Consider the following 26,433-nt stretch of genomic DNA (forward strand, 5'->3'; position numbering starts at 1 on the left):
TTTTTCATATAATGATTTTATTAACAAAGTGAAGTTGTTTGAGAAGCCATATTCTTCTAAAACTAACCACAGATAATCCCAGTTCACTGAATCAAATGCGCTATTTATGTCTAAGCTAATAACATTCATTTTGTTTTTTGTGACATTTATATAATCAATTAAGGAAATAATTCTTTTAATGTTGTCATAAGTGTTCCTATCTTTTATAAAACCTGTTTGATCTTCCTCTATCAAAAGTGGTAGTAATTGTTTTATTCGAGCAGCATGTATTGCCATAAAAAATTTATAATCTATATTAAGAAGTGAAATGGGTCTGTATGATAAACATTCACTGGGATCTTTATTTTGTTTCAGAATTGGTGATATTAATGTGTACTTCCAAGAAGGAGGAATGTCTTTACCATTTTTAACTGATGTAAAGACATTCAATAACAACAGCAAAGCCTCATTTGATAGTAATTTAAACATTTCTGGGGTGATATTATCTATACCTGGAGCTTTGTTTAATTTTAGCTTATTTACTTCAGCTTTAAGTTCTGTCATTGTTATTTGTTTATCTATTAGTTGTACCTGCTCCTCTAATAACCTAACTTTAACATTGTTTTTGAGAAAAGCTTTCAATGCTGAATGTGTTTCTGTTTTCTCATTTTGATTATTAAGTTTATGAAAAAATAGCCTAAAAGCTTCTAGTATTCCTTCTAAACCAGATACTTTCTTTTTGGTTTCTATATTATGTATTTCCTTGATTTGATTTGTTTTAATAATCTTTTTAGACCTATTTGCTATTCTTCGTTGGTTTTTAGGGTTCATTGAATAGTAATATAGTTTAATTTTTTTCTAAGTTGATCATTGTTTTGTGGTGTAGTGTCTCTGAGTACTTTTTATTAGTATCTTCTAGTTCTTTTACTAAGTTGGTGTTTCCATTTTGAATATCAATCTTTAAATTATCTACTTTTGATTGTAATTCCATTAATTCCTTATTCCACTGTTTTTGTTTATTTTTATACCGTCCCACCACTCTTCCATATAGGTATGCTTTCAATGCATCCCATATATATATTTCAGATACATCTTTTGTAAGATTGATATCTAGAAATGTTTGTGTCTCTTTAATATAAAATTCCTTAAAATCTTTGAGATTTGTTATGTAAGATGGTATTCTTGTTACTGATATCCTTCTCTTGAAACATAAGTCTATCTCAAACGTTATGGTGTTATGGTCCGAAAATGGACATGAAATTGTCTTGACTTTATTTAATTTAGAAGTTAAATCCTTTGTTATGTACACTCTATCTATTCTAGAGTATGTATTATGTCTATGGGAAAAATGTGTAAAGAATAGTGAATCTGGGATAACATACTCATTTATGTCAACTATATTAAAAGTTTCAACAAGCTCAGATAACAACTTTGTTAAAGGTGATCTCTTACGTGTAGTTTTAGTATTTGTGTCAGTTTCTTTTATAATGCAATTGAAATCTCCAGCTATGATTAAATTGCCTTTGGTATATTGTACAATGTCTTCTAAGTGTTGTTTGGCCACTCTAACACCTAGTCCTGGTATCCCATAAATATTCACTAATGTATATATCATTTTATTGATAGATAGTGTCACTAGACAAAACATTCCTGAGTTGTCATGGAATGTGTTTATGATTTTAGACATTAAAGTAGTGTTTTTCCACAAAATTGCTACTCCCCTTTGCTTCTGATTATAGGTGGAACTTACTAGTATTGTATAATTTTTATTGTTTATTTTATTTATGTCTTCCTGTGTAAGGTGTGTTTCCTGTAAAAATACTAGTTGCGCTTCACATAGCTTTAAATATCTATAAAGACTTCCCCTTTTGCAGTTATTATTTAAACCATTTACATTAAGAGATATACATTTTGCAATTGGATTTATATGGAAAATAATATCGCAAACCTCCTGAAGCATTCAACAGCAAAGCAACAGGAAAATCAATGTAAAATAAACCGTTGAAGTCACCACAAAAGAAGTCAACGTCCTTGTTGCTATATAATCCAACTTTTATTCGATAAAACAAGAGATGAGCGCTTTCACGTGCCACATGCACGCTTCATCAGATCTGATCTAATCTTAATCTAATCATTCAAGCGATTTCTCTAAGTCTGCATTTCAGCATCGTACCCCAGCCCCGCCATATGGTAGTTTTATAATGAAAAGTATCATATATCTTTTAAGTATACATGTATCTGTCTTTACAGATTACTTAAATACAGTCTTTATCTATTTGTAATATTTTATAAAACACTAAGGCAACACAACTATACATAGATTTAATACTTAACTATTTGGTTTTGTTTAAATTGTATAGGAAAATCTTTTATTTTAATATATCTTTTGTGTAGCAATAACGGTTATGCATCTTAAAATTAATATGCTTGCTGTCTATCTCCCTTATAGTGTGAGTGGCATTCATAGGTATCAAATTTATTGTAATGGTCTACCTATATAGATATACACATATATATATATATATATATATATATATATATATATATATATATATATATATATATATATATATATATATACATATATATACATATATATACATACATACACATACACACACATATATATATATACACACATACATACATACACACATATATGCATACATACATAAAAAAAAATGTTAAGCATTATATGCATCAGTTAACCATGCCACAAGTTGATTAAATCAGAAAGTATCCGTAACAATGAATATAATGTTACATTTGTATTGTCATTTATCAGTAATCTTATAGTTTTCTTTTAATTCAAAAAGTCATATTTTAGTGGTATGAATGCTACTAATTTGTTTTTGGCATTGGTATTATATAGTTTAAGACTATATTTCTTAGCAATTCCTATATATTTATTAGTGCCACTGGCATATTTCATCGCTAGTGTACCACATATATCATATGTCAAATAGCAACTCATACTCCTTATGATATTACAGGATTTATCTGCAGCGTTATAACTGCAAGGTTGGAAAATATGAGAAGCAAAGTAGGCTTTAAATATGCTATAACACAATTGTTTGGTACTTATTACTGTCAACTCTTCTACATACACAGGAAAATATAAGCTTATATGACCATCAACCATTTTCCTTCATTTTTCTCTTCATCCTTCTATTTGTTTCTATTTGTTTCTATTGTGGCTTCTTTGAATTTAGTGAGGGTACTCCATATCATATTATAGATAATATACAATGTTCAAACAGAGAACATGCCCAATATAGAGACATATTCTCAACTCAAGTGGTCCACACCATATATTTATAACACTGCAGTCAGAAATATACTAATGAATATGCAATAACTAGCAGCTTTGCAGCATGTGTGTGTCTCTAACAAGTACATACCTATAGGATATTAAAAAGAATAGATAGCACGCTCTTGTTTCATAATTAACCAATGCACACAGCCTGGTATTTACTTTCATAGACAGAAATTAGACCTGTTACTTATATGCATAGCAGGTACCAACAGCAATATGTTAGTAAATGCCTATGCTATTCAAATCATATTTTAATGCTGATTGATATGAGATGTAGCTGACAATGGCTTTAGCGTTTGTGATGTTATATAATATATATTCATTATTATAAGTAAAAGTATGTTGCATGTCTATTTGCAATCTAAGGTTCAAGGCTGATCAATTTAGACATACAAGCAATCTCTTTAGCCTTGGTTATATAATGGGAGTTACTGCGTCTCTACACAACCATTCATTTTCACTGAGGATGTTCAATATTAATATAACTTGCCTTTAATAAAAGCATACTTATAATTCAGCAGTTCTTTCCTATATATATATATATATATATATATATATATATATATATATATATATATATATAACAATATCATAAGCAAGACTGAGATTTTTTCTTGCTCATTACTGCTTACTGATTGTGCTACTTGAACAATTTAATATTTACAGAGTATCTTGATAATTAAACAGCAACTCCTTTTTACCCTTAAAATGCCTAATAACACATAGCTACATTCATGAACCTTAATTGACGTACTATCCTTAAGGTTGAGTACACTAGCTGCAGTGTGTTTACAAATATGTTATATAGTTCCAGTCAAGGACTTAAATATATAAAATTTTTATAAAATTAAGTTAAATTATAGTAATTTACATGGGTGATCTTATCAGAAAAGATTAGATTAAAGTCTGTATGTGTTAACTATTCATACAGTTTCTTCCAAGTGATATACTTCTTTTTAAGCTTTGTATGCTGTTTATGTGTACAATTCAAAATGAATAACAAATATTACAATATAATAAAATGTCATGTATGTGTTGATACCTTCTAAATTCATTAGGTACTTCAGTGTACTTTTAATATTTGTTAAAACTGTAAAAGCACTTTGCCATCTCATAAATAGTGTGCTGGTTACTTTAAGTAGCTTAGGAGCTGACACCACACCCATGCTGTCATGTTTTAGTGCTGACATCACTTATGACTGTTTACTTTAATTTTGTGCTGTTAGAAGGTTTAACACACTGTAATGGATTCTAACTGAAGAACCTTCATTCAGGGGTGGTAAAATAAGAGTTCCCAGCTCGTGACTATGGCGGGAAGACAAAAACAAAGTAAGTGAAGTTTTTAGGGCTTTTTTTAAACTGAACACCAGCTCATTAAACTTCTATTAGTTTTCTTAACATTAAGGGCAGATATACAAGCCAAACAGTTGTTTGTTAGTCAAAAAGGCACTTTTAGCATCAAAGAATAGATAATTACTTTTCAAGGCACTTTTTGACAGTTATTACTATCAGTTTTATATATTATTATGTGTATTAAATACATCAGTTTAGATATTTCATGCAGCTTAGTGTAAATAATATAAAAAGGAATCATGCTCATTTAAACACACCACATTAATATGTCAGTGTAAATACATCATATTCTATACTAGCAGTAAAAGGCAGGTAATTTATAAATGAACTATCTAAACATCATTTAGAGTTAGAAAAATCATGACTGTAAGTATTTACACTGTAATAGAGAAAGATATGTTACCTTGCTTTCTTTTAGGGTTGTTTCCTTTAGTTATAAAATGTCCTGCTTATCTTGTATTTATATTGTTTCAAAGACTGACAAGTGTAAAGCATGAATGCTTTCAAATAACTTTCTTGCCTTACAGAGCAAATAGAAGACAATAATGTTTGTGTTTTTCATATGTCTTTTATCGTTTCTTCTTCTTCTTGTCAGCAGTGCTCCATTCATTTTTTTCTAAGTGACGCTTAACCCCAAATTGAGAGAAATCCATTTCTTCCACATTATCCAAGGTTTTATTAGCTGAAAGATAAGAAACTGTTGCTTGCAGAGTGTCAAAAGTTTTAGGACCTTCAGTAAAAAATATTTTTATTCTTGCAGGGAACAGCAAGTGGACTTTAAGTTGTCTTTTTTTCAATGCGTTTATCAAAGGGAGACATTATTTTCTTGCAGTTTTAACTCCAGCAGAATAATCATTATCAAATCTGATTATGTTGTCTTTGTATTTAACTGGAGAAGTTGACCATGCTGTTTTTAAAATAAGTTCCTTGTCCTGTGATGAAAAAACTTTACTATTATTGATCTCGTGTGATTTTTTGATTTGATGGTTGATGAAGCAGCTCTTAAGGATCTGTGGGCTTTTTCAATTTCATAAGAAAGAGCTTCAGGCAATTTTAAAACTTCTGGTAACCAGGTAGTAGGAAAGTCACCATGTTATCTCCCTCTGTTTTCTCTGGTAGCCCATAGATGCGAAGGTTATTTCGTCTGGACCTGTTCTCTAGATCCTCTATTTTATTTTGTAATGAAGCATTTTGTTGGGATAACAAATGTAGCTGAAGATCTTGTTCTGAGAGTCTGCCCTCAGTATCATTTAAGGATCTCTCTATGTCAGCTATTTGAGACTTCTGTTGCGTCATTATTTCTTGTAGTTGCTGTATTTGTTTTGTAGATCTCTCCTCAAAAGTGTCCAGTTTGGTATTCATTTTGTCAAATTTCACTGACAAGTCTTGTATAGCATTTAATAAAGACTGTATCTCCTTTTTCATCGTCTGGTCCTGTGTGGTATGCTTAGAAAAGTTCATTTTCAGTAGATTCAGATACCTTCCTTCTTGTTTTTGACAGGAAAAATAATGTTTAAAGCCAGATTTTTTGCACTGTAGACTTCTAGTGATATTAGTAGAAGTAATTCAACAAAATAGGTTTGTCTACAATATCTAGTTTTTAAAAATTCCTGTCAGAAATATCTTTTGAGTGCAGAGCTGAGAAAAGATGCTGCCAACCAGTCTACATCCTAGCCATGCCCCCAGTTGATTTAAATCTTTGAAGACATTCCACAAGCCTTCACTGGGCACAGAAGAAATGAGATACAAAGACCTAAAACCTCAGCTTTACCATACTGCCCAAATGCAAAGAATTCAAGAAAAGGCATAATTTTATACTATTGTATTACCCATGGCTAGTGCTGCTATAGTGTATGGTTATCACCTTTAGTCTCGCACATAATCATTATGATCTGAGCAGCTATGAAAATATCACTTTTTCAAGTGAATGTAACTAACCGCTACAGTTTGCACAAATTGTTAAAACAACAATCATGATTAATCAGCAGTACTGGCTCAGCATAACGTCTATTGATGTTCTGCAGTAAACATACCACTGCTAAACTCCAGATGGTATATGGTTAGCAAACTGATGAACTTCATTGCTTGGAAGGCAGAGCAAAGGCATGAGTATAGCACAGTCTTACCTTAGACTACAAATATAGTATATACTACCAGCAGCATAATTACAGCAATGATATTTACAGAAATTCCACCGAGCAGTTATCAAAAACATTGCTTTTGGTCTGAAAATGCAAGGAGAATAGCCTTGCTATAGACAGACCTGCGTATAAGAACCTAAATATATCAAGCTTCTTATAGCTGTTTTTTTTTTTTTTTTTTTTTTTTTACATGAAGCTAATTTTAGCAAAATAAAGTGAATCTTGCTCTACTGCACAAATGGCAGTCAATATCAGGAAGCAATTACCAGATTTAAAAGATGTGGTACACCTTGCTTGGAGAAAGAAAGAGCAGTATTATTTCACAAACAGCTTTAAACGTTATCTGTATGACCTGCTAATGTGCTGCTTTCGGAAGTACTAGGTTTGATTCTGTCATTCTTAATTTGCCTGCTGTGTGACCCTGACCAAGTGACTCAATCTGGCAGTGCATCTGGGCCACCCATGAAAAGGGCTACAAGTACTGGGAGGGGTATATCTAATGTGGTCCATATATTACAAAGACTTTGATCAAGTTTTCTATCCTGGCCACTTGTTTTCTGTTCTTGGAAAATATTTCAAGAATATCTCTATTTGAACATCTGTGCTAAACTAAATTTCTTGACAGTCAGTTTTGGATCACATTTAACAATCTGGTTGTGATGAGACCAAATCACAATACTAAATGTTATGGGCATTTTTAAATATTTTGAAAATAGTCAGTCATTACATACTAGAACATCACTACATTACAGTTGGATGAAGGTTCTCAAAATCCATTAGAAATGATTGCATTTCAGTTCCTGAAAATGTGAGCTTGTGTCTGTAAATAAGGTAAGAGTGGGATAATTTTGCAATCTGTAGGGATTAAAGCTTTGCAAAATTATGAGACTAAATCACATACATTAATGTTACTTTATAAAATATAACAGTAAACTAGGCATCATTTCCATACTGCTTAGCCTAGGTCTGCCAGATTTTAGGTGTGAGGCAAAATTGGAGACAGTGTCTAAAAATTTCCAATGCATGCATGATATTTGCAGAAAATGTTTTGTACCCAGTTAAACGCAAGTATATAGAAACTGGTACAATAAATTTGTGAAGCTATTGACTTCAGACTCCATAAGCTAAGGACAGATCTCACTGCAGTCATCACTGACCCTGGCTTTGAACTGGAGGTGCTGCAGTTATGAAAAGAAAGCCAAGAATCAGAATAAAATGCTCAAGATCAGTAGGCAACATTGTGACAATGTACAAGAACAGAAACTGGAAGGTGGATTGCTGGTGTTGATGCAGTGTCCATCTGCGTCACTGGCAACCTATGTTCAAATAAGAACATGGACTACTAGAAGGCTGGGAGTTAGGCAAAGTGCCCACTTCTCATGTATCCTATTCTAGGAGGACAGTGTGGGTTTTCCATGATCTTGGCAACTTTGGTGGGAAACCAGAAGCTCCATCCATCATGCTATAGATAAGTATGCAAAGGGAAGGAGACATGACATCAGTGTCCTGTGCACAACATGGAGGTACATACTTTTTGAACTCCTAATGACAGTGCATAGTTTGCTGCTTCCTGGACAAGGACATTCACCAGCCAGCTCGATGCTGATTTCTGTCTCTGCCACTCTGTTCAAAGAGATGTACCATTTCCAGGTCTTTAAACAACATTAGTAAAAGGTTCCTACTCCTGATATTTGGGTGGCCAACGTGATGAAAGATTATGTAGGTGTCACTAAAAAGTAGATATTGGCCACACTGTGACATAGAAACAGAAGATCCAGGAAGATATTCAGAGGGTTGTGGTGCATGAGTGTCAGACTGAAGGGTGGATATTATAAAAAAAGGATTCCAAATAATACACATTAAAAGTTGGGATTATAACGTGATAGTCTTGTAGCTGGTGCAAAGAATTAAGGAGCTATTAACTAGCTGTTTCCTGTGGTCCAGTGGCCCAGGGTTAGATTTTCCCAGCCCTCATTGCATTAAATGACCCCTAAACACTACAAACCTATTAGTCTGACTAGTCTAATATGCAAATCCATGGAATGAATTATCATTGAACTGATCAACAAAGACATAAAGCAGCCTTCATACAATGGACCCAACTCAGTTTGGCTTTGTCGAGTGAAGGTCATACCTACTAAACCTGGTGGACTTCTTTAAAAGGGATACCAAGGAAATGTATGAGGGCAAAATGGTGCATAATGCCTACCTGGACCTGGCTAAGGCATTCAGTACAACACCCCAATTGGACATAGTTGACAAACTCACCAAACTGGGCATAAACCCCTACCTAACTCACTGCATTGCCAGCTGGCTCACAGACATTACCCAAGAAGTCAGGATTGCTAAGATCAGCTCCATGAAGAGACCATTCACCAGTGGGGTACCTCAGGGCTCCATTCTAGGACAGCTCCTATTTGTCATCTACATCTCAAAGGTAAGGGCAAATGTCAAGGTCCTTTAGTTGACCAAGTTCATAGATGATTCCCTCCATGACATGAACACTTTACGAGATGGTCTAACACACACAAATGACTAGTGCCAAAGTCATGGATTAAAACTCAGTGCTAAAAATGCATTATAGTACCTTTTGGTAAAACTGCCACCCAGTCTAATTACTCCATCAATAAAACACCACTAAGTGTTGACTTGGTAGTTAGGTATCTGGGAATATATACAGACAGTAACCTGGCATTTGACCAACATGTGGCCAAGGAAGTAAGAACATCATTTCGTGTCACACAACTTATAAGTACTGACATGGCATCCAAGTCCAAGGAAGTCATAGTGCCACTTTATTCATCCCTTTTTGCACATCATTGAGTACAGTGCCCCCTTCAACATGTATCTGACCAAACATGTGTAACAGTTGGATTGCCCACAAAGGTTCTTTACAAGGAGAATCTAAGGTATAAGAACACTATCCTATTTGGATAACCTTAATGCCATGTCTCCATACTCTGTCTCCTATAGGTTGCTGATCTATGCCTGGCAGACAAGATATCCTCAGATCCAGCTCCAATGAAACTTTTTGCACATACACAAAATTAATATCATCAGAACCACCTGACCCAAGGATTTAAATTTTGCTTATGACATAAATAGGACATGGTGAGAGAATATGTGTCTTAGAAGATCCCCTTGCTCTGGAACAGACTCCACATCCATGAGAGGCAGAGTCTATCCCTAGCAAAACCTTGACCAATAGATGGGAAATCAGAAATTTACCCAGGTCTGGCCCTCATATGTCTGATAGACAGAGGCAGACAGTAATGTTGACTAACCTACCCCACCCCAACATAACCTCCAATAACTTCCTAGCTAACATATCACCTCTTAATGTACTCCCATGATACATATGGACACAATTGGGTTGGGTTGCACATCTAAACCAGGCAGCCCTCCTAGTTGGAGTCTGAAAAAGGTCTGTGCAGATCAGTGTTCTACCCCGATATACAAAGAAAGAAAGAAAAATAAATGAAAGAAAGACAAATTTTACACCATGATATTAATACCAAATAGCAGGTGTGAAGTATAATCATTAATATATGGAATATTTCAATGTGAGCCACAGGAGAACTCTAAAATGTGTATCAAAGAAATAAAAGCACTATGTGCAGACACAAAAGATTGCACTAAAAATTGCAATGTAGTCATGGAAATTAAGTGTTAGAAGTCACACAGCTGCTGCAAGGCAAACCCTGTAAAGGCAGGTTGGTTACAAATGACGGAGAGTCAATGATGTTGCTAAATTTTTTAGGTGCCTTTGCTTCACCCACAGCTGACTGTCAGCTATGACTACTGCATGCCCTTGTTCAGTGGGTTTACTGAACCTGATTCCCCCAACTTCACAGACTACCTATGGTCATGTTCTGAGACAGTAATTCAGCTGAGGCATTTATCATGTCCTTGTTCTCTAGGTCTATTGAACCTGATTCACCCAACCTCCTGGACTATCTATGCCCATGTTCTGAAACAGTAGTTCAACTGAGGCCTCATAAGATGGTGGTACACTGCTGAAGAGGAATAATTTTTCTATTAAGGTCTAACCCCTTCCTTCTTATGTGTTCATGTATTGACCAATGATATGGCATGCAATAAGTGACGTTCTATAATGTTCATGCCTCCATGTGCAGCTCAGTCATAGCTCTTCCTGTTTAAGGACAGCACACAATACATATTCCTAGTCCACCAGCCATCAACAATAAAGTTGTGCATGAGCATGTGCCCCTTCCATTCCTCAGTGGGAAGGATGAGATGGGGCAAGCTGCTCTAGCCCACCACCAAAACTCCTGCAGTGCTCAAACAACTAACTGATCACATTTCATCATATTCCTCTATAGAAAGGAACTGGCAAGTGACACTGCAAAGATGACAAAATCATTTTGACAAAACACAGCAAGCTTAGAGTTCAGTATAATTAATGGATGATGCAAGAGGTTTTCTTCTCTATTCTGAGTTCAAACAACATGCCCTTTCAGATATTTTTCCTCACAGGTTTTGGATTTAGAGAGATAGTGTTTAAAAAGCAGCCTATAACCCATGGCCATCTTGACTTTTATCGGCCAAGAGGTCTCCATGCAGCACTGCAACAAATATGGATCCTTACATTTTGTTATTTATTTTGGTAAATAAATGCACTCATATCGTGGAAGGGTCACTTTTCAGGAATGAACTCTGAGCATTAGTTTGCGTGATCAGAAGTCATGGTTTATAAGTGGAGACAGAAGGAATTACATAGATGTCTACAGAATGAAACTAACTAGTAACTTATAACGTTAACGTAATAGTTAGAATAATAGGGGTTATGATGATTAAACAAGGGGGAAAAACAGTGGTTAGAATTACAACTTCAAAAATATTATGTAATAAAACAAAGAATAGCTATATCATTGACTACAAAGATGTACTTCATGAAAAATGTAATTTTCTGCCCTGAAAAATATCCAAAGATCCCAGTTGTAAACTTTTACTAAATCTTTCCAGACTCTCTCTTTTGATTTGGTCATAGCTTATTTTATGAAGTCTTGTACAAAAAATATTTTCACGGTGAATGCAACATTATTTTTTGACAAATTGCTAATATAACAGCTTTAAACTATGAATGAATGAATAAATACATAAATAAATAAACAGACACATGCACACACGCACAGACACACACACACACACACACACACACACACACACACACACACACACACACACACACACACACACACACACACACACACAGTTCTACATATGATGCTTGCAATATTCTGACACCGTAGCCTTTAATAAGGAAATAACTGCAGCTCTATCTATCATGCAAAGAGGATGAAACAACTGAAACTATCTTGGTACCACACTTACTTTCTTGAACTGTTTAAGACACTGTTATTGAAAGAAAAAAATCATTGAATCAGAGAACAATGCATTTTAAATGGGTGTAGGAAGTTGCTTGATTTTATATTTATGTAAGATTTTTTTTTATGTTGTGTCATCACTCCATCATTGAGGGGCGATACCATGAACAGTGATTTGATACCTGTGATGAAAATGAGTCAGTGGGGGGAAGTGAATCTGATTCTGGCAAGTAAGTGAGGTGTATGCATAGTATTCCTATTTCAACCAGTGGTATTACCAGTCTGGCCAAAAAAAATGAATGAAGGGGTATAAAACATAATCAGAAACACTCAACAGGGAAACAGGGGGTTCCAGTTTCATGGAATATGAGAGGTGCTTAAAACTCAGATGTCAATGAAGGCAGGATAATTAGGCATTTAACAGATTCAGGAATATCATTATTACCAACAGTAGAGGCAACCACTGTGAAAATCTTAGACAGGTATTGGGTAATGAGATGTTCTTGAAAGGGACTTCAAAGGATGGCAGTAAATAGTTGTTTTGTGGTTTTAATGGCACACAAAACTGTCTACCAAGCAAAAGTTCCATGTTTATCAAAGCTGATTTAAATATGATGGCATTCTGCTTTGCAAATGGCTGTAAGTTTCCCATCTGTTAGGATGGAGTCATAATTTCTACTCAGTAAATTTTAAGCTTGTGGCACATTTTATAAGCTGCTGATAAAATAGTCTATGTCAGCATGCCATCTGTTATCTCATATCTATATACTCCTTTGTGGATAGAAACAGTTGATAATTTTGGGAGACATGGATTCTTCTTCATACTTGGAGAAGTTTCATTGAAAAAGTGTGTTGCAAGTTCCTTTCTTCTACAGAAATGTTGCAGACCAATCTGACTCACGGACACAATGTTAGTGATATGGATACAAAAGAGAGACCCTTTCACAGAAGAAATTTTTTTTGTGAGGGGAAGATCTGGATGAATAAATATCTTTATAGAATTCATTGGCATTTCAAGGAAATTTATGCCTGTGGATAGATGCAGGTGATAATTCCAGTAAATTATAGTAGAAATGGATTTTTCTGCAAACTTCCCCAGCATCCAGGAGAAGAGGGAATACAGCCTGAAGGTGGGCAAAGGCTAGGTGTAAATGTTTACAAGACTCATTTGATGTAAACTTCCTATTAATCCTATGATGAAAGTTATCCACTCAGAGTTCCCCCTCTCAAAAAAAAAAAATCTCTCCCTTCTATACAAGGGCTTGACTTCTGTACTTGTATCATTAATATCAATGTTCCCCCAAGCAGATTTAGCTTGACGGCTTACACTAGATAGGGAAGCTGTTATTGAGTATGACCCTGTTAGAGTATAGAATAAAGCTCTGGAAATCATGTTTAACATTGAACCATACCAGTACATTTATGCAGCTCTCAGAACTGAATGGTGGTAACACAATTTGGCAATTATTGTTGCTGCTCCACTCTTACAGATTGTGTAACTCAGTCTGAAGGTCATTGCTGCAGCTCCATTCTGATAGATTCTGTAATGGAGTTTGGAGGCCATTACTGATACAACTTTCTGACAGATTCTGTCACTCATTGTGAAGGTCTTTGCTACTGAACATTCTTATAGATTCTGTAAATCAATTTGGCAACCATTGCTGCTGTTCCATTCTGACAGATTCTGAAACTCAGTTTGGAATTCATTGCTGCTGCAACTTTCTTACAGATTCTGTAAATCCATGTGAAGGTCTTTGCTAGTGAACATTCTTGCAGATTCTGTAACTCAATTTGACAATCATTTCTGCTGCTTCACTCTTACTGATTCTGTAACTTACTTTCAAGGTCACTGCTGCTGCTCCATTCTTACAGATCCTATATCTCAGTTTGGAGGTCATTGCTGCTGCAACTTTTGTTCAGATTCTGTAACTCAGTTTGAAGGTCATTGGTGCTGCATCTTTATTACAGGTTCTGCAACTGAGCTTGAAGGTCATTTCTCCTGCAACTGGTCTATAACTCAGTTTGGACATCATTGCTGCTGCAACTTTCTTACAGACTCTTACTTAGTTTGGAGGTGATTACTGCTCCATTCTTATAGATTCTGTAACTCAGTTTGGAGGTCACTGCTGCTGATCCAGTCCGACAAATTCTGGTTATTCTTTGATAAGAACCACTTTTAGAGGGGGTTACCATCTAATTTACCCCTCCCACACAGACTGTATCTCTTAGAAGAACTGTTTTAAAGGGGTAGGGGTTAAGCTGGAGCGTCAGCTCTTCTTACAAATGGAAGCAATTGAATGAGCTCTCACTTTCCTTCTATGAACAAAATTAAAAAGAAAGTGTCAATGTTGTCACTTTATTGCTGATTACTTAGAGTTAACAGCAGTATGACACAGTGCAAGAAATTTGGATTATGAGAGCATCAGGTCTTGTAGAATGACATCACCTGATCTCATGGACTATTAGTTATGCAAGCCCTATTTTTCTACACACTCATTGACATTTCTTCAAGTCGCTAATGTTTGAAAGAGGGAGGAACTCATATGCTGGCTATATCCATTGACAAAAGAAAAATGGTTCGGGATTGTATATTGAAAGAAGTCCTTCTGTATCTTTACAGCTTTCCATGTATATTAATTCCTGGATAAAATGTTTTTACTTTGGAAAATGTCATTCAAAAGTTTATGATCTGATGATGGTTGCATACTTTATCAAAATCAGCATAGGGAGAACATCACCTAGAAACCTTTAAGGAATAAGTCCCAGAAATGACAGCATATGAACAGAAACTGTAAGTGATTAGATATATTAAATATATGGGTCTATTTTGCTTGGTCGAAAGCCCATATACTTGAACATTTTTCACAAGACAAATATAGCTAAAACTGAAATTCCGAACCACGCATTTTTTTCCCAGGGCAAGCAAACATTTATCCAACATGGGGAAATATGCCCTTTTCCCCACTGTAGTGCAATCAATTTTGGAGTTAGTATATACATATATATATATATATATATATATATATATATATATATATATATATATATAGTTGAGGGGTGTGGGGGCTGTAGTCCTCCACCTAGGTGAGTTTCAGATATTATGGTGTGTTTTTGTGATGTCCAGGGCAAGTGTTTACTTGCCCTGGGAAAAATCCATGCTTCAGGATTTCAGCCTTTGTTATTTTTCAGCTCAAGAAAATAATGTTTGGGTATTTGGGCTTTTGAGCATGCAAAGTATACATATATATATATATATATATATATATATATATATATATATATATATATATATATGGGTCTACTTCATTTGACCTAACTTTCATTTGCCCGACACTCATTTGCCTGACCCCATTTGACTGAAAGCTCATTTGCCCGACACTTCATTTGCCCGAAAACTCATTTTACTGACAAGTAGTATTAGCAAGAAAATGGAATATGCCCCCCTCCCCACTGTAGTGCGACCCTGGAGGGTGTGGGGGGTGAAGCCCCCCACTTACTTTTCTTTTACTAAGCAATATTACATCAAAAGTTAACAATATCATGTGTGCCCCCCACACCCCCCCTACCTATATATTCTAACTCCAGGGTCGCACTACAGTGGGGAGGGGGGCATATTCCATTTTCTTGCTAATACTACTTGTCAGTCAAATGAGTTTTCGGGCAAATGAAGTGTCGGGCAAATGAGCTTTCAGTCAAATGTGGTCAGGAAACTGAGTGTCGGGCAAATGAAATTTAGGTCAAATGAAGTAGACCCATATATATATATGTGTGTGTGTGTGTGTGTGTGTGTGTGTGTGTGTGTGTGTATGGGTCCCCTTCATATGATCGAATTTGCAAAAGTTCGACTTTCATATGGCCGAGACCATATGATCAAACTTTTGAAAGTCTGAACATTCCTAACAGAGATCTCCATACAGAGCAGAAAGAGAAGATTTCCCTTTTCTGCACTATAGTGTAATCTCAGAGATGGTATACATAAATAGCCGGGGGTGTGGTGGGCGCAGACCCCACGTGTAGGGTGCAAGGGGACTTGGCCCCTGCTAAAACCATTCAGGTTTTTTTTTTTCATTTTTTTTACTTTTTTATTAGGTGTTCAATCTTTCAAAACTTCGATCATTTGGTCTCGGCTATATGAAAGTTGAACATCTGAAAGTTTAATCATCTGAAGTAGACCTATATATATATATATATATATATATATATATATATATATATATATATATATATTTATATACTTAAAAAATAAACTGAAGAAATTAAACAGCTTCTCAAAGATCTTTCATTGAAGGCATAATGGGTGACAACAAGTAGTCAAGATAAAAATAAAGGGTGCTGCTCATTTCTGTGAACTAATACAAAAATATTGTAAATCTAATGACTTGTGCAACTTTCTTCTCCTCACCTATTACCATTTCAAGCAGGTAAAGCACAGTTTGTTGTGTGTGGAATTCTTCAACTATTAAACTTAACTTCTCAATTGAAATGCACAGATTCACAATGCTGAGTTTAGAAATGCTGAAAAGAAAGGCTGACATTAGAGGACAAAAGAGCAAGCCTCCCTATACACCCTGATGAGGGGAGCAAACCTCACAAACTTATATATACACACTCAGAAATCGCCATTCCTTGGAGAAAGGGGGATATTCCAAAAAATGCCAGTTTCTGACTTAGTATATGTAAGTCCGAATTTTTGATTCAGTTTCCAGATTCTGGGACACAGGATTTCAAGTTCTGACATTTCAAATGGTTACCATTAAAAATATTCAATGTGAATACTCATACTCCATTTTTTGTTAATTTTTGAAAGAGCATCATGTCTTTATATCCAAAACTTCCTGTTCTGTTGCAATACAGGGACATTGTACATTTGCACACTACTTGCATCAGAGATTTCAAAATGAAGTCAGTATCTACAAATTATAGCTATGTCTGATATTATGAAGAGCAAAGCACTGTCTAATATATATGCACTTAAGGATTGTTAATGTCTTCTTAACTACAGCCAGTACTTTTTCTTCTTCTTTATAATCTATTTTATATATTACAGAGAGTTGGCTAACATTTATGAGTCTGCATGTTTTGATTCATGTCCAGATTTCTTTACTTCAAGGTTGCTGCTATTTTGGTTTTCTATAATACAGCCAGTAGCTGTCAATGTTTATTTCAAAACTGAGTTTTCTTTCCTTATATGTATTGCTATACATACATGTATGCACATACAGATACACACATACTATTTCTCTCTCTCTCTCTCTCTATATATATATATATATATATATATATTCTTTGTCTTTATATATATATATATATATATATATATATATACACATTTACATACATATACTATAACACACACACATATATATATATATATATATATATATACACACACACACACACACACACACACACACACACACACACACACACACACACACACACTCACATATATATGTGTGTGTGTGTGTGTGTGTGTGTGTGTGTGTGTGTGTGTGTGATAATGAACTACTTGAGAATGTCTGACACAGAATCTTGCAGCGCATTTGTGTTACATCATTACTTTATCAGTTACCTAGTTCATGCACTACATCCTTTAATATCAAAATATATGCAAGCATATGCCAATAAATTTTAATTTTTCATTACAGATTACTGCACAGTGTGATTTGACATTTACACAATTATATTATGAGCTTTTCTGCTAATCAAACAAATTATGATATAATCCTCAAAGGAAATTCTACATCTGCTGAAGCGGACCTACGAGTAAACCTTAGTATCTTACTTTCAACATTTCAGTAGTCACTAACATGCATGTCTTATTTCTTCTATACAGTCAGGCTTCAGTCTGATTTTTTATGTATTTTAAACAAAAAAATGAACTGAATATTATTTTATTTCATCTGCTTCCTATTCACTTATTCTATCATGAATAACTGAGGTTCTGAAGAATTGGAGACTGACCATATGTCATCATATTTTGTGCCCACAATATTAAACTAGTAGTGGAAATAATACATATAGTAGAGAGACATATATTTACTCAGTAAAGAATATGAAATATTTTAGCAGTTTAGTGTTTTCTCATTATTTTAAAATACTGCATGCAATAGTAGGTGTTCTAAATTTACCTTAAAGACCATTAACAGACAGTTTGCTGCTTATTTCCTGGATTGTGTTGTGACCTACTCACAAGTAAAAGAGCATTTTAATGAAAAATGAACAAGAGGTAGATTTTGTAGAACTGTTTACCTTCATTCTTTTTCAGAGTAAAATTTGGGTTATTCGCCATTTGTGGAAGAAGACTGTAGAAGAAGTAATGTCCATTCTTAGGGTCATCTTTGTCAATGGCACTAACGGTCTGAATCACCTGAAACCAACACAATTTAATTGATTTCTCTTGTATCCAGAATGCTGTATGCATACTTACATGTATATACAGAGATGACAAACTTAATAAGGAGTGACAGGACATACAAGAGACCATAATTTAAAACACTTAAAACAAAGCATACAATAATCTGGAGACAATCAATTTTAAATTTACATATTCACACAAATACTATTTCAGTTTTCAAGGAAGTTGTTTATGTACTCATTTTTTTATTTGTCTTTATGGTTCTTAATGGATGTGAGAACAATTAATAATTTAACATCACATTGATGAATCCATAAATGTGAAAATGCTATATGAACCAAATAAATGAAATTGTCAAGGAGGGTTCGATATTGGTTAAATGCCAAATTTTAATTGATTATGGAATGCTTTTTTCCCCTCTAAGGAGACTTCATCAGATAAAAATCTATCATTTAACCAATATTAAACCCTCTCTGGCGTTATCATTTATTTGGTTCATAGTGTGTTATATATGCAATATATCAAGACTTTTAAAAGAATAAGCAGGAAGATATTATATTAAACACACAACACTGATGTCAAAGATTGAATTGACAAATGTATATGTTGACAAAATAACACCTGGAAGCTGTGAAAAGTCATGATTCTGGCAGGCGAATCACATCCCCCCATTCCTGAGCATTTTTTAAATCAAGGTTAATAAAAACATCAAACAAATATAAATATTGTATAAACAGTAAATTCTATGAAAAAGGCTACTAAAAAAAACACTAATGTTGTTCGCTAATAACTGTTCTTTATAACAATAGACATCAAGACATTTATGTTCCTTAAAATATATAAGTTTACATTTGTCTAGATTTTCATAAACAGGTTTTTATATCATGGAAACTACACAATCTAATCACAAAATATCACTACTTCTTTACTCAGGCAGACATCCTCTTCATATCATACCAATCAATTCCTTTCTGCGTTCTTGTTTTAGTGAGATACCAACAGAAATATGAAGTATATTATTTCCATAATTAACATTTTAAGCAAAACTCAGTGTATCTGAAGCTGTACAAGCTTACATTGTAAATGTCACTGATTATTTTCTTCAGATTCATCTAATGTCACAGCTGATATGCAAAAATCTGTAAGTTATATGGGTTTAGCAGTATTAATAAAAATATGGAAAAAATAACATTTTTAATTACTCTTAAATAAACAACTTGCAATACCTCCATTGCAAGGCACTATGCATTCTGACTGTAGACCTTTATTTTTCTCTCATCCTATAGGATATTTCACACTATCAGTCAAAAAGCAACCAGGCGTCTCTCACATTAATGTGTGCAACACCACACTTTAATGAAATGTTATACACTGGTTTTAACACCACAACAAATACCTGTGTTTTCATCATAACATTAGGACATCTTCAGAAATTAAAACACATAATGATGCCATTTATACTTCCCTTTTTATATGTCATTTCCAACCAGATTATCCCAAGCAGTGCAAACAAGCAAATATTTCCTGCGACCTACATACCAAATGTTTGTGTCCATTCAATAATAGTACATACATCTTTTTTTAAAAGAATACAGTAAAATACAATAAAATTAACTATATTGCTTGTATAAACTTCTCTTGAAATATTTTATCTAATGAGGGCTAACTAAATAAGTAGATATAATGGAATTGGAAAATAAAAAACTTCTTTATCCATGGAACAGATAAAATTGATACAATAATAAACATGTAATGAGTTGAAACATATACAAACCAAGGACAAACCCACCCAAAATATTTACTGTGATGAACCAGTTGACAAGAAATGATTCAATATATAATGTAATGCATAAAAAATCTTGACCTGTAACTAGATAGCATAAATATCCATTACAACAAATACATTCTCATATTATAAAATCTATATATACACATATCTATATATATATATATATATATATATATATATATATATATATATATATACATATATATATATATATATATATATATATATATGTATATATTTATTTTAATGTTCATATAACGCCCTTTTCTCATTACTGAAAGTGTCTCTAAGCAATACAGATCATGTTATAATCTAGATGCCCTCAATTTAATATAGGATCAATATATATATATATATATATATAGTAGTATTTAATCCTGGAGTTTTACTGGCATATAAAGTTACCCGCCAGTATGATTCTCTATATTCACTCTTAGTTTGCCAGGGACCTCCTCTAGGGTCTTTAATAATTTCCTCTACTACAACAAGAAGGACAAAAACATTGGTATTTGTTGAGGCATTAAAACCAGCCTTTAACATTTCATTAAAGAGTGGTGTTGCATGTATTAATTTGAGAGATGCGTGGTTACTTTTTGTCCAATAGTTTGATTCTTGTGTGTGGTGCCAGTAACTTTTTTCACAATTTTTACTACTCATTCTTCAAGTTTTGTTGTTTTTGATATTTCACACTATGCCTTTCACTAACGTATAATTTATCCACTTATGAAAATACTAATGTAAATATGAACTATTATGGCAAACAGTGCTTAATATCTCCACTGGAATCTAGACAGACGTAATCTTATTTTCTATCTCACAATATAAACTTTTACATCTTGTAATTTGGCAAATATTTTTTTTAAGGAAATTAGCTCCAGTGTCCATAAAAGAGCTACGAGTGTCACATGGAATTACACCTTTAGTAGTTAATAAGTGAAACATGTTTGAGTATGCTGCATTAGTTTATATACATTGATACCCTTAGATATGCAAATGTTATCTCTTTACTACTAACATGTATTTCAACAGCCTGACAAAATTAAAGATTATAAAATGCAGTACAGTCCAGCCAAGGTGTTGTACCTCAAAGCTGAAAGCACTTCACGATCTGTCAAAAATATTTAAAAGTGCCACAATTCATATATCTACTCTTTCTATGCCATTGTACAAAAAATGTGGAAACAGAGCCGATAAAGATTTTCATGTTAGATTTTAGCAGTAATAATAATATTAATTATTTAAAGGGTGTTTAAGAACAGACTTCAGTGCTGTGGTCGATCCTCCCCTGTTAGCAACAGGTGACTGGTAGTCTAGTAGCTATGGGGGTAGGACATACAGAATAGGGAGGGACTAGATATAAATTAATTCTTGAAAGGGTTACAGCAGGACAAGTTGGGGAGATGCAGACCTGAGAGGAATTTAACCAGGGATACACCTTTTCCACCCAGGATCTGATGTAGTGAACATAACAGGTTCCTTAGAGAGCTGATCACACTACCATCCTGGGACTGCTGACAGATGTGTTAGTGGTAAGGTTTGTTATGATGTTAGAGGTAATGTAGGAAAATATGTGGGAACTTTTGCTTAGAGCTGCAAAGTTTTGGGGATATGTAAATTAATTTTCATTGCTAAAGAAAATAAAGGGATTCGTTTGGTAGATGCATCCAAAGTACACAGTTTTTGAACAATAGTAGTAGCTGAAATGGTATCCTTGTGTTTTGTTGTAGAGAGGTATGACTCCTGAATAGCAGGATTCTGAGGTAACTATTTAGGGATTGAATATATAACTGGCATAGGCAGTTTGGTCACAAGATTACTGCATGTACAATAAAAAAGAAAGTTGTTATGATTATCCCTAAATCCTCCAATTGATGTTGCTCATATATATGTATGAAGTTTCAGAGGCTGGAACATTGCTGTTGCATAGCTGTAAATAAATCATAGTGAGGCACAGTTGTCATTTTAGAAATGGTTCTGATTTGTTCTTCTCCTTTTTATATATTGTCATGTCTTTGGCAATACTTTGCTTTCTTTCCTCGTTGCTTTGAAAACAAACGGTATCTTCATAAATTGAACAGTCATCTATTCAGTGGCAGTTTAGGACTGTGTAATCTATTGGTGGAGCTGTTGGGGGCATGAACCCTGAAAAAAAGAAATTTAAAGTAGAAAAGTGATGTTCTACAGTTTTTATTTTTTTTTTGTGTGTGTGTGTCAGCACTTAGCATTTAGAGTGCCAACATTTAAATGGAGGAGAAAGACAGACTACATTGGACCTTGCCCAACCCCCAACAAGATCATCCCCTGAGACTGATATGTTCAGGTACTGAACTCATATGTTCAGGTACTGAGTGCAGCTGATACCTTTCATTTTCTAATAGCAGAAGAGAAAAATAAATCTTCATGCCATTGCTTTGACCTTGAAATTTCTAGTGATTTCCCCAAAGAGGCTGAAGTAGAAAGATTCAAAATGATATTGCAAGTTCAGATGCTGATACACTGAGGAATTAATTTAAAGATGATATATCATTTTTTCTCACCTTTATGTGGAAAAGATCAATTCACAAAGAACTATTTGGCCACAGTAAAATATGGTTGTGTTTTTAGTACAAAATGTACATGTATGAAATGTTTATACCGTGATTAATTGACTGTCTACCATTTTATTAGATACATTTAAACAAAAATTTTAAATGGTGCTCTGGCTGGAAATGACAAAGAATAATGCATGAAACTCATTAGATGTGGTGAACTGCAATTTGTGTTATTTATATGTGCTTTCCTACATTGCCCCGATTCTTCTCCAAATTCGTCAGACACTCAGTTGTTCCCTCTAGGTAAAGCAACATGCTTTTAAATATTTTCTGTCTAACTTTGACATATTTAGCCATATGACATCATTAACTTAACAGCAGAGTATACTAATATACATTAACTAGTCTTTTAGAGTTGGTGGGTCTTAGCTGTAGGGGCAACTAAGTTATTGATGTCCAGTGAAAAAAGTAGGTGTTCAGTCCACTCTTTACTAACCTAGAAATGGATGGTTAGCATGTTCTCTAAAGTAGACAAACATTCACTCTATTTTTATTTTCAGGAATTGTTTTTTTGTAGTCATTCATTCATACTGTAAGTGTATGGATGTGTTATATATGATCACACTTCCAGATATCAATGTACTGGATTCCCTGAAAATACATGTTTAGCAAAACTCAGAAATAGTCTAAATATAATACATCTAACAATGAGTTCAGGAAGCAGTATTACAACTAGAGGTACTTAACAAATATGAGGAACTAAATGTGTTATGATTGAATCGGTCTTTGGTTTTCTACAATCCCAGTGACCCAGTGAACTGGTCTTCTGCTTCTTTACATTTGTGATAATGTATGGGTATATGAATGAAGGCCGGGCCCAGTGTTTATGTTGGTGTGCCCTTAGAATAATCATATGTACTTAAATATACATATTCAAAATCATCTTGTATTTAAAAGTGACCATCTTCATATCTGTAGGTGACCATCTGTGGTATCACAATTTTTTGTCTGACATACGCCTGGTACTGAAAAGCACTTTTAATCTGGAAAACAATGTCACTCCCTTTTTTTTATGGTTGCTGGTTCAAAATCTCACTTTTTTAAAATATTGCAAGTTTCTTGATAAAAACAATTTTGGTGAAATAATTTTAAACCTACCCATAGGGGCTATATAATGTAACAAAATACATTTAGATTAAGTGACTTTTTGCAGCTTCCTCCAGACTGGCATTCTTTCTTACACCGTGTAACACTGGGTGCTTGATTGGTGTATTGTCAATGTGATGCACTTTGCTGTCACTTTTGAATATTCAACCTTAACTCATGTTGCAGCACATCAGAAAGAATGTGATATTGGACTAGCGCAATACTGAAATTGATGGCACAAGCTAGAAGTGGAGGAGAATTTAAAATTGTACAGATCACCTCTCTGTTCTAAAAAAAAATAAATGCAAGGGAAAATAGAGGCGAAGGATATCTGCTTATATGGCACAGTGGAAGGTAAGGAAGGGAAATGCAGTACTACTTTTCTTTGTGGATGGATACAGGAGTACTCCTTTAATATCTCCAGTCTTCCTATTGACTTTAAAAAGCTATAACAGACTCTGTGGTATGAGCTTATTGTGGCAAATAAAAAACAAAACAAAACAAGGACAGCCATTTTAAATGATACTTGAATATAAATTAGTGAAATAAACTTAAGGTTGTCTAATCATACTTTCCCTGTTCAACATCTACATGGTGACTCCATGGTCAGAATTGATAATGACTATTTATTTGCAGTCCTGACAATATCATCATCTATGGCTCTGTATCAAATCCTACAAACAAAATCAATTAATTTGCAAAACCATATTATTCTTACATCACTACTTCTCTGTTAGCACTAAAACTTGCTTATCTTCTCTAATACCTCACTCTGTTGTATATCTTAAATGACTCCTTCCTATCTTATACACCACTCTTCTATGTGTAAAGCCTCAGTATAAGGCTTGTAAAATTAATGTCTGTCAATATCAATATAAATTTTATTATTCTGAGTATTATGGTATGCATTCAATGAAACTGCATTATAAAATTTGTTATGGTAAATACTGATTGCATTAAATATGATGCTTTGGGGATTTTCCTCCTGGGCCCTCACTTCATAAGGTCATCCGACCTGTGCCCAGTCAGACTTTCTCTGTATACAAATGTTATTAAAAAATAAATAAATATAGTGTTGTACCTAGGAAAGATTTGCATAGTTAACTATGCAAGGAGCCAAAATTCTGATGATTAAGGGCACACCTTTGTTTTCCGTTAAACTCATAAGAAGATATTTGCTGACATGATAATAAGAAGAAACGAGGAGGGATATATAATGCTGGGAAGATGACTCTGCAAGCAAGAAATCAAGTGGTGTAGTGGCACTAAAAGCTCTGACCACAACCTCAGAGGGGTCATAAGCTACATGATTGTTTGATACTTCTTGGTGTCTCAGAAGAAAGTGTATGGACTGCTTGATGGTATGAAAAGTAACTTTACAGAAATGGGTCTAACATTAAGGTGAAGATCCCGTGGATGGTATTACTCATTTAAGTGTAATTACATTTTATTTGCAGTGCTTTTTATTCATGCTTGTTTCATGAGGGGGGTGGGGTATGAGTCTGAAGCGCTGCTAAGGATGCACAGACAGAAAACAAGAAGAGCAAGCTGTTGCATCCTAATCTCTATGTGGGGCACTCATATAGTCGAAGGCTAGGCCTGATCTGAGTTACCCATTTTCTGTAATCAAGATCTTGGATGTGATGCAGTTTGCCAGACTGTATCCAAATACTCTATCGTAGCCAACAGCACTACTGCTTTTCTTCTTAGTTTAGCAAGTGCCCTAAGAATGATGATTCAGAAGATTTTATGTAAAAAACTGTATGCTGTTATTACTGGATTACAATGGTAAGCAATGCAACTTAACTAATCTAAGCAATGCAACTTAACTAATCCAGCCGTTGAGATTTAAAGATCATCAAGCAGGAAAGGCCGTAAGCGCTATCCCTTTGCTCAGATTCTTATAGGCTCTTATGAGGTAATGTATGCCTTGTATTCCATTCCATTAAAGACCCCATCCTCTTATGAGGTAATGTATGCCTTGTATTCTATGCCATTAAGGACCCCATCCTCTTATGAGGTAATCTATGCCTTGTATTCCATGCCAGTAGACCCCTCCATCCTCTTATGAGATAATGTATGCCTTGTATTCCATGCCATTAAGGACCACATGATCTTATGAGGTAATGTATGCCTTGTATTCCATGCCATTAAGGACCCCATCCTCTTATGAGGTGATGTATGCCTTGTATTCCATGCCATTAAGACCCCTTCCTCTTATGAGGTAATCTATGCCTTCTATTGCATGCAATTAGACCCCCTCCACATCCTCTTATGAGTTAATGCATGCCTTGTATTCCATGCCATTAAGAACCCCATCCTCTTATGAAGTGACATATGTCTTGTATTCCTTCCTATTACAGACCCCATCCTCTTTGGTCTCTTGCACCTTCACTGAACTAGGGAATGAAATCACCAGCAACAAATTCATAAAACATGCTCACAATTGAAATGTGTTACCTAGTGCCTACC

At 34.4% G+C, this 26,433-nt stretch overlaps 1 protein-coding gene across 2 annotated transcripts in view; it reads right to left on the reverse strand.

Annotated features, from left to right (window-relative positions):
* The window catches only part of CDH8 (cadherin 8), a 1,490,460-nt gene that overhangs the window by 25,234 nt on the left and 1,438,793 nt on the right, over positions 1-26,433 (reverse strand). For both annotated transcript variants that reach the window (XM_044081816.1, XM_044081815.1), the window contains exon 10: positions 18,390-18,507. In XM_044081816.1, the coding sequence (XP_043937751.1) occupies positions 18,390-18,507 (118 nt within the window). The remainder of the gene's footprint in view (positions 1-18,389; positions 18,508-26,433) is intronic.

This window comes from Protopterus annectens, chromosome 8.part1 (genome assembly GCF_019279795.1).
Source record: "Protopterus annectens isolate FY-2018-M chromosome 8.part1, PAN1.0, whole genome shotgun sequence".
Lineage (NCBI taxonomy): Eukaryota > Metazoa > Chordata > Ceratodontiformes > Protopteridae > Protopterus > Protopterus annectens.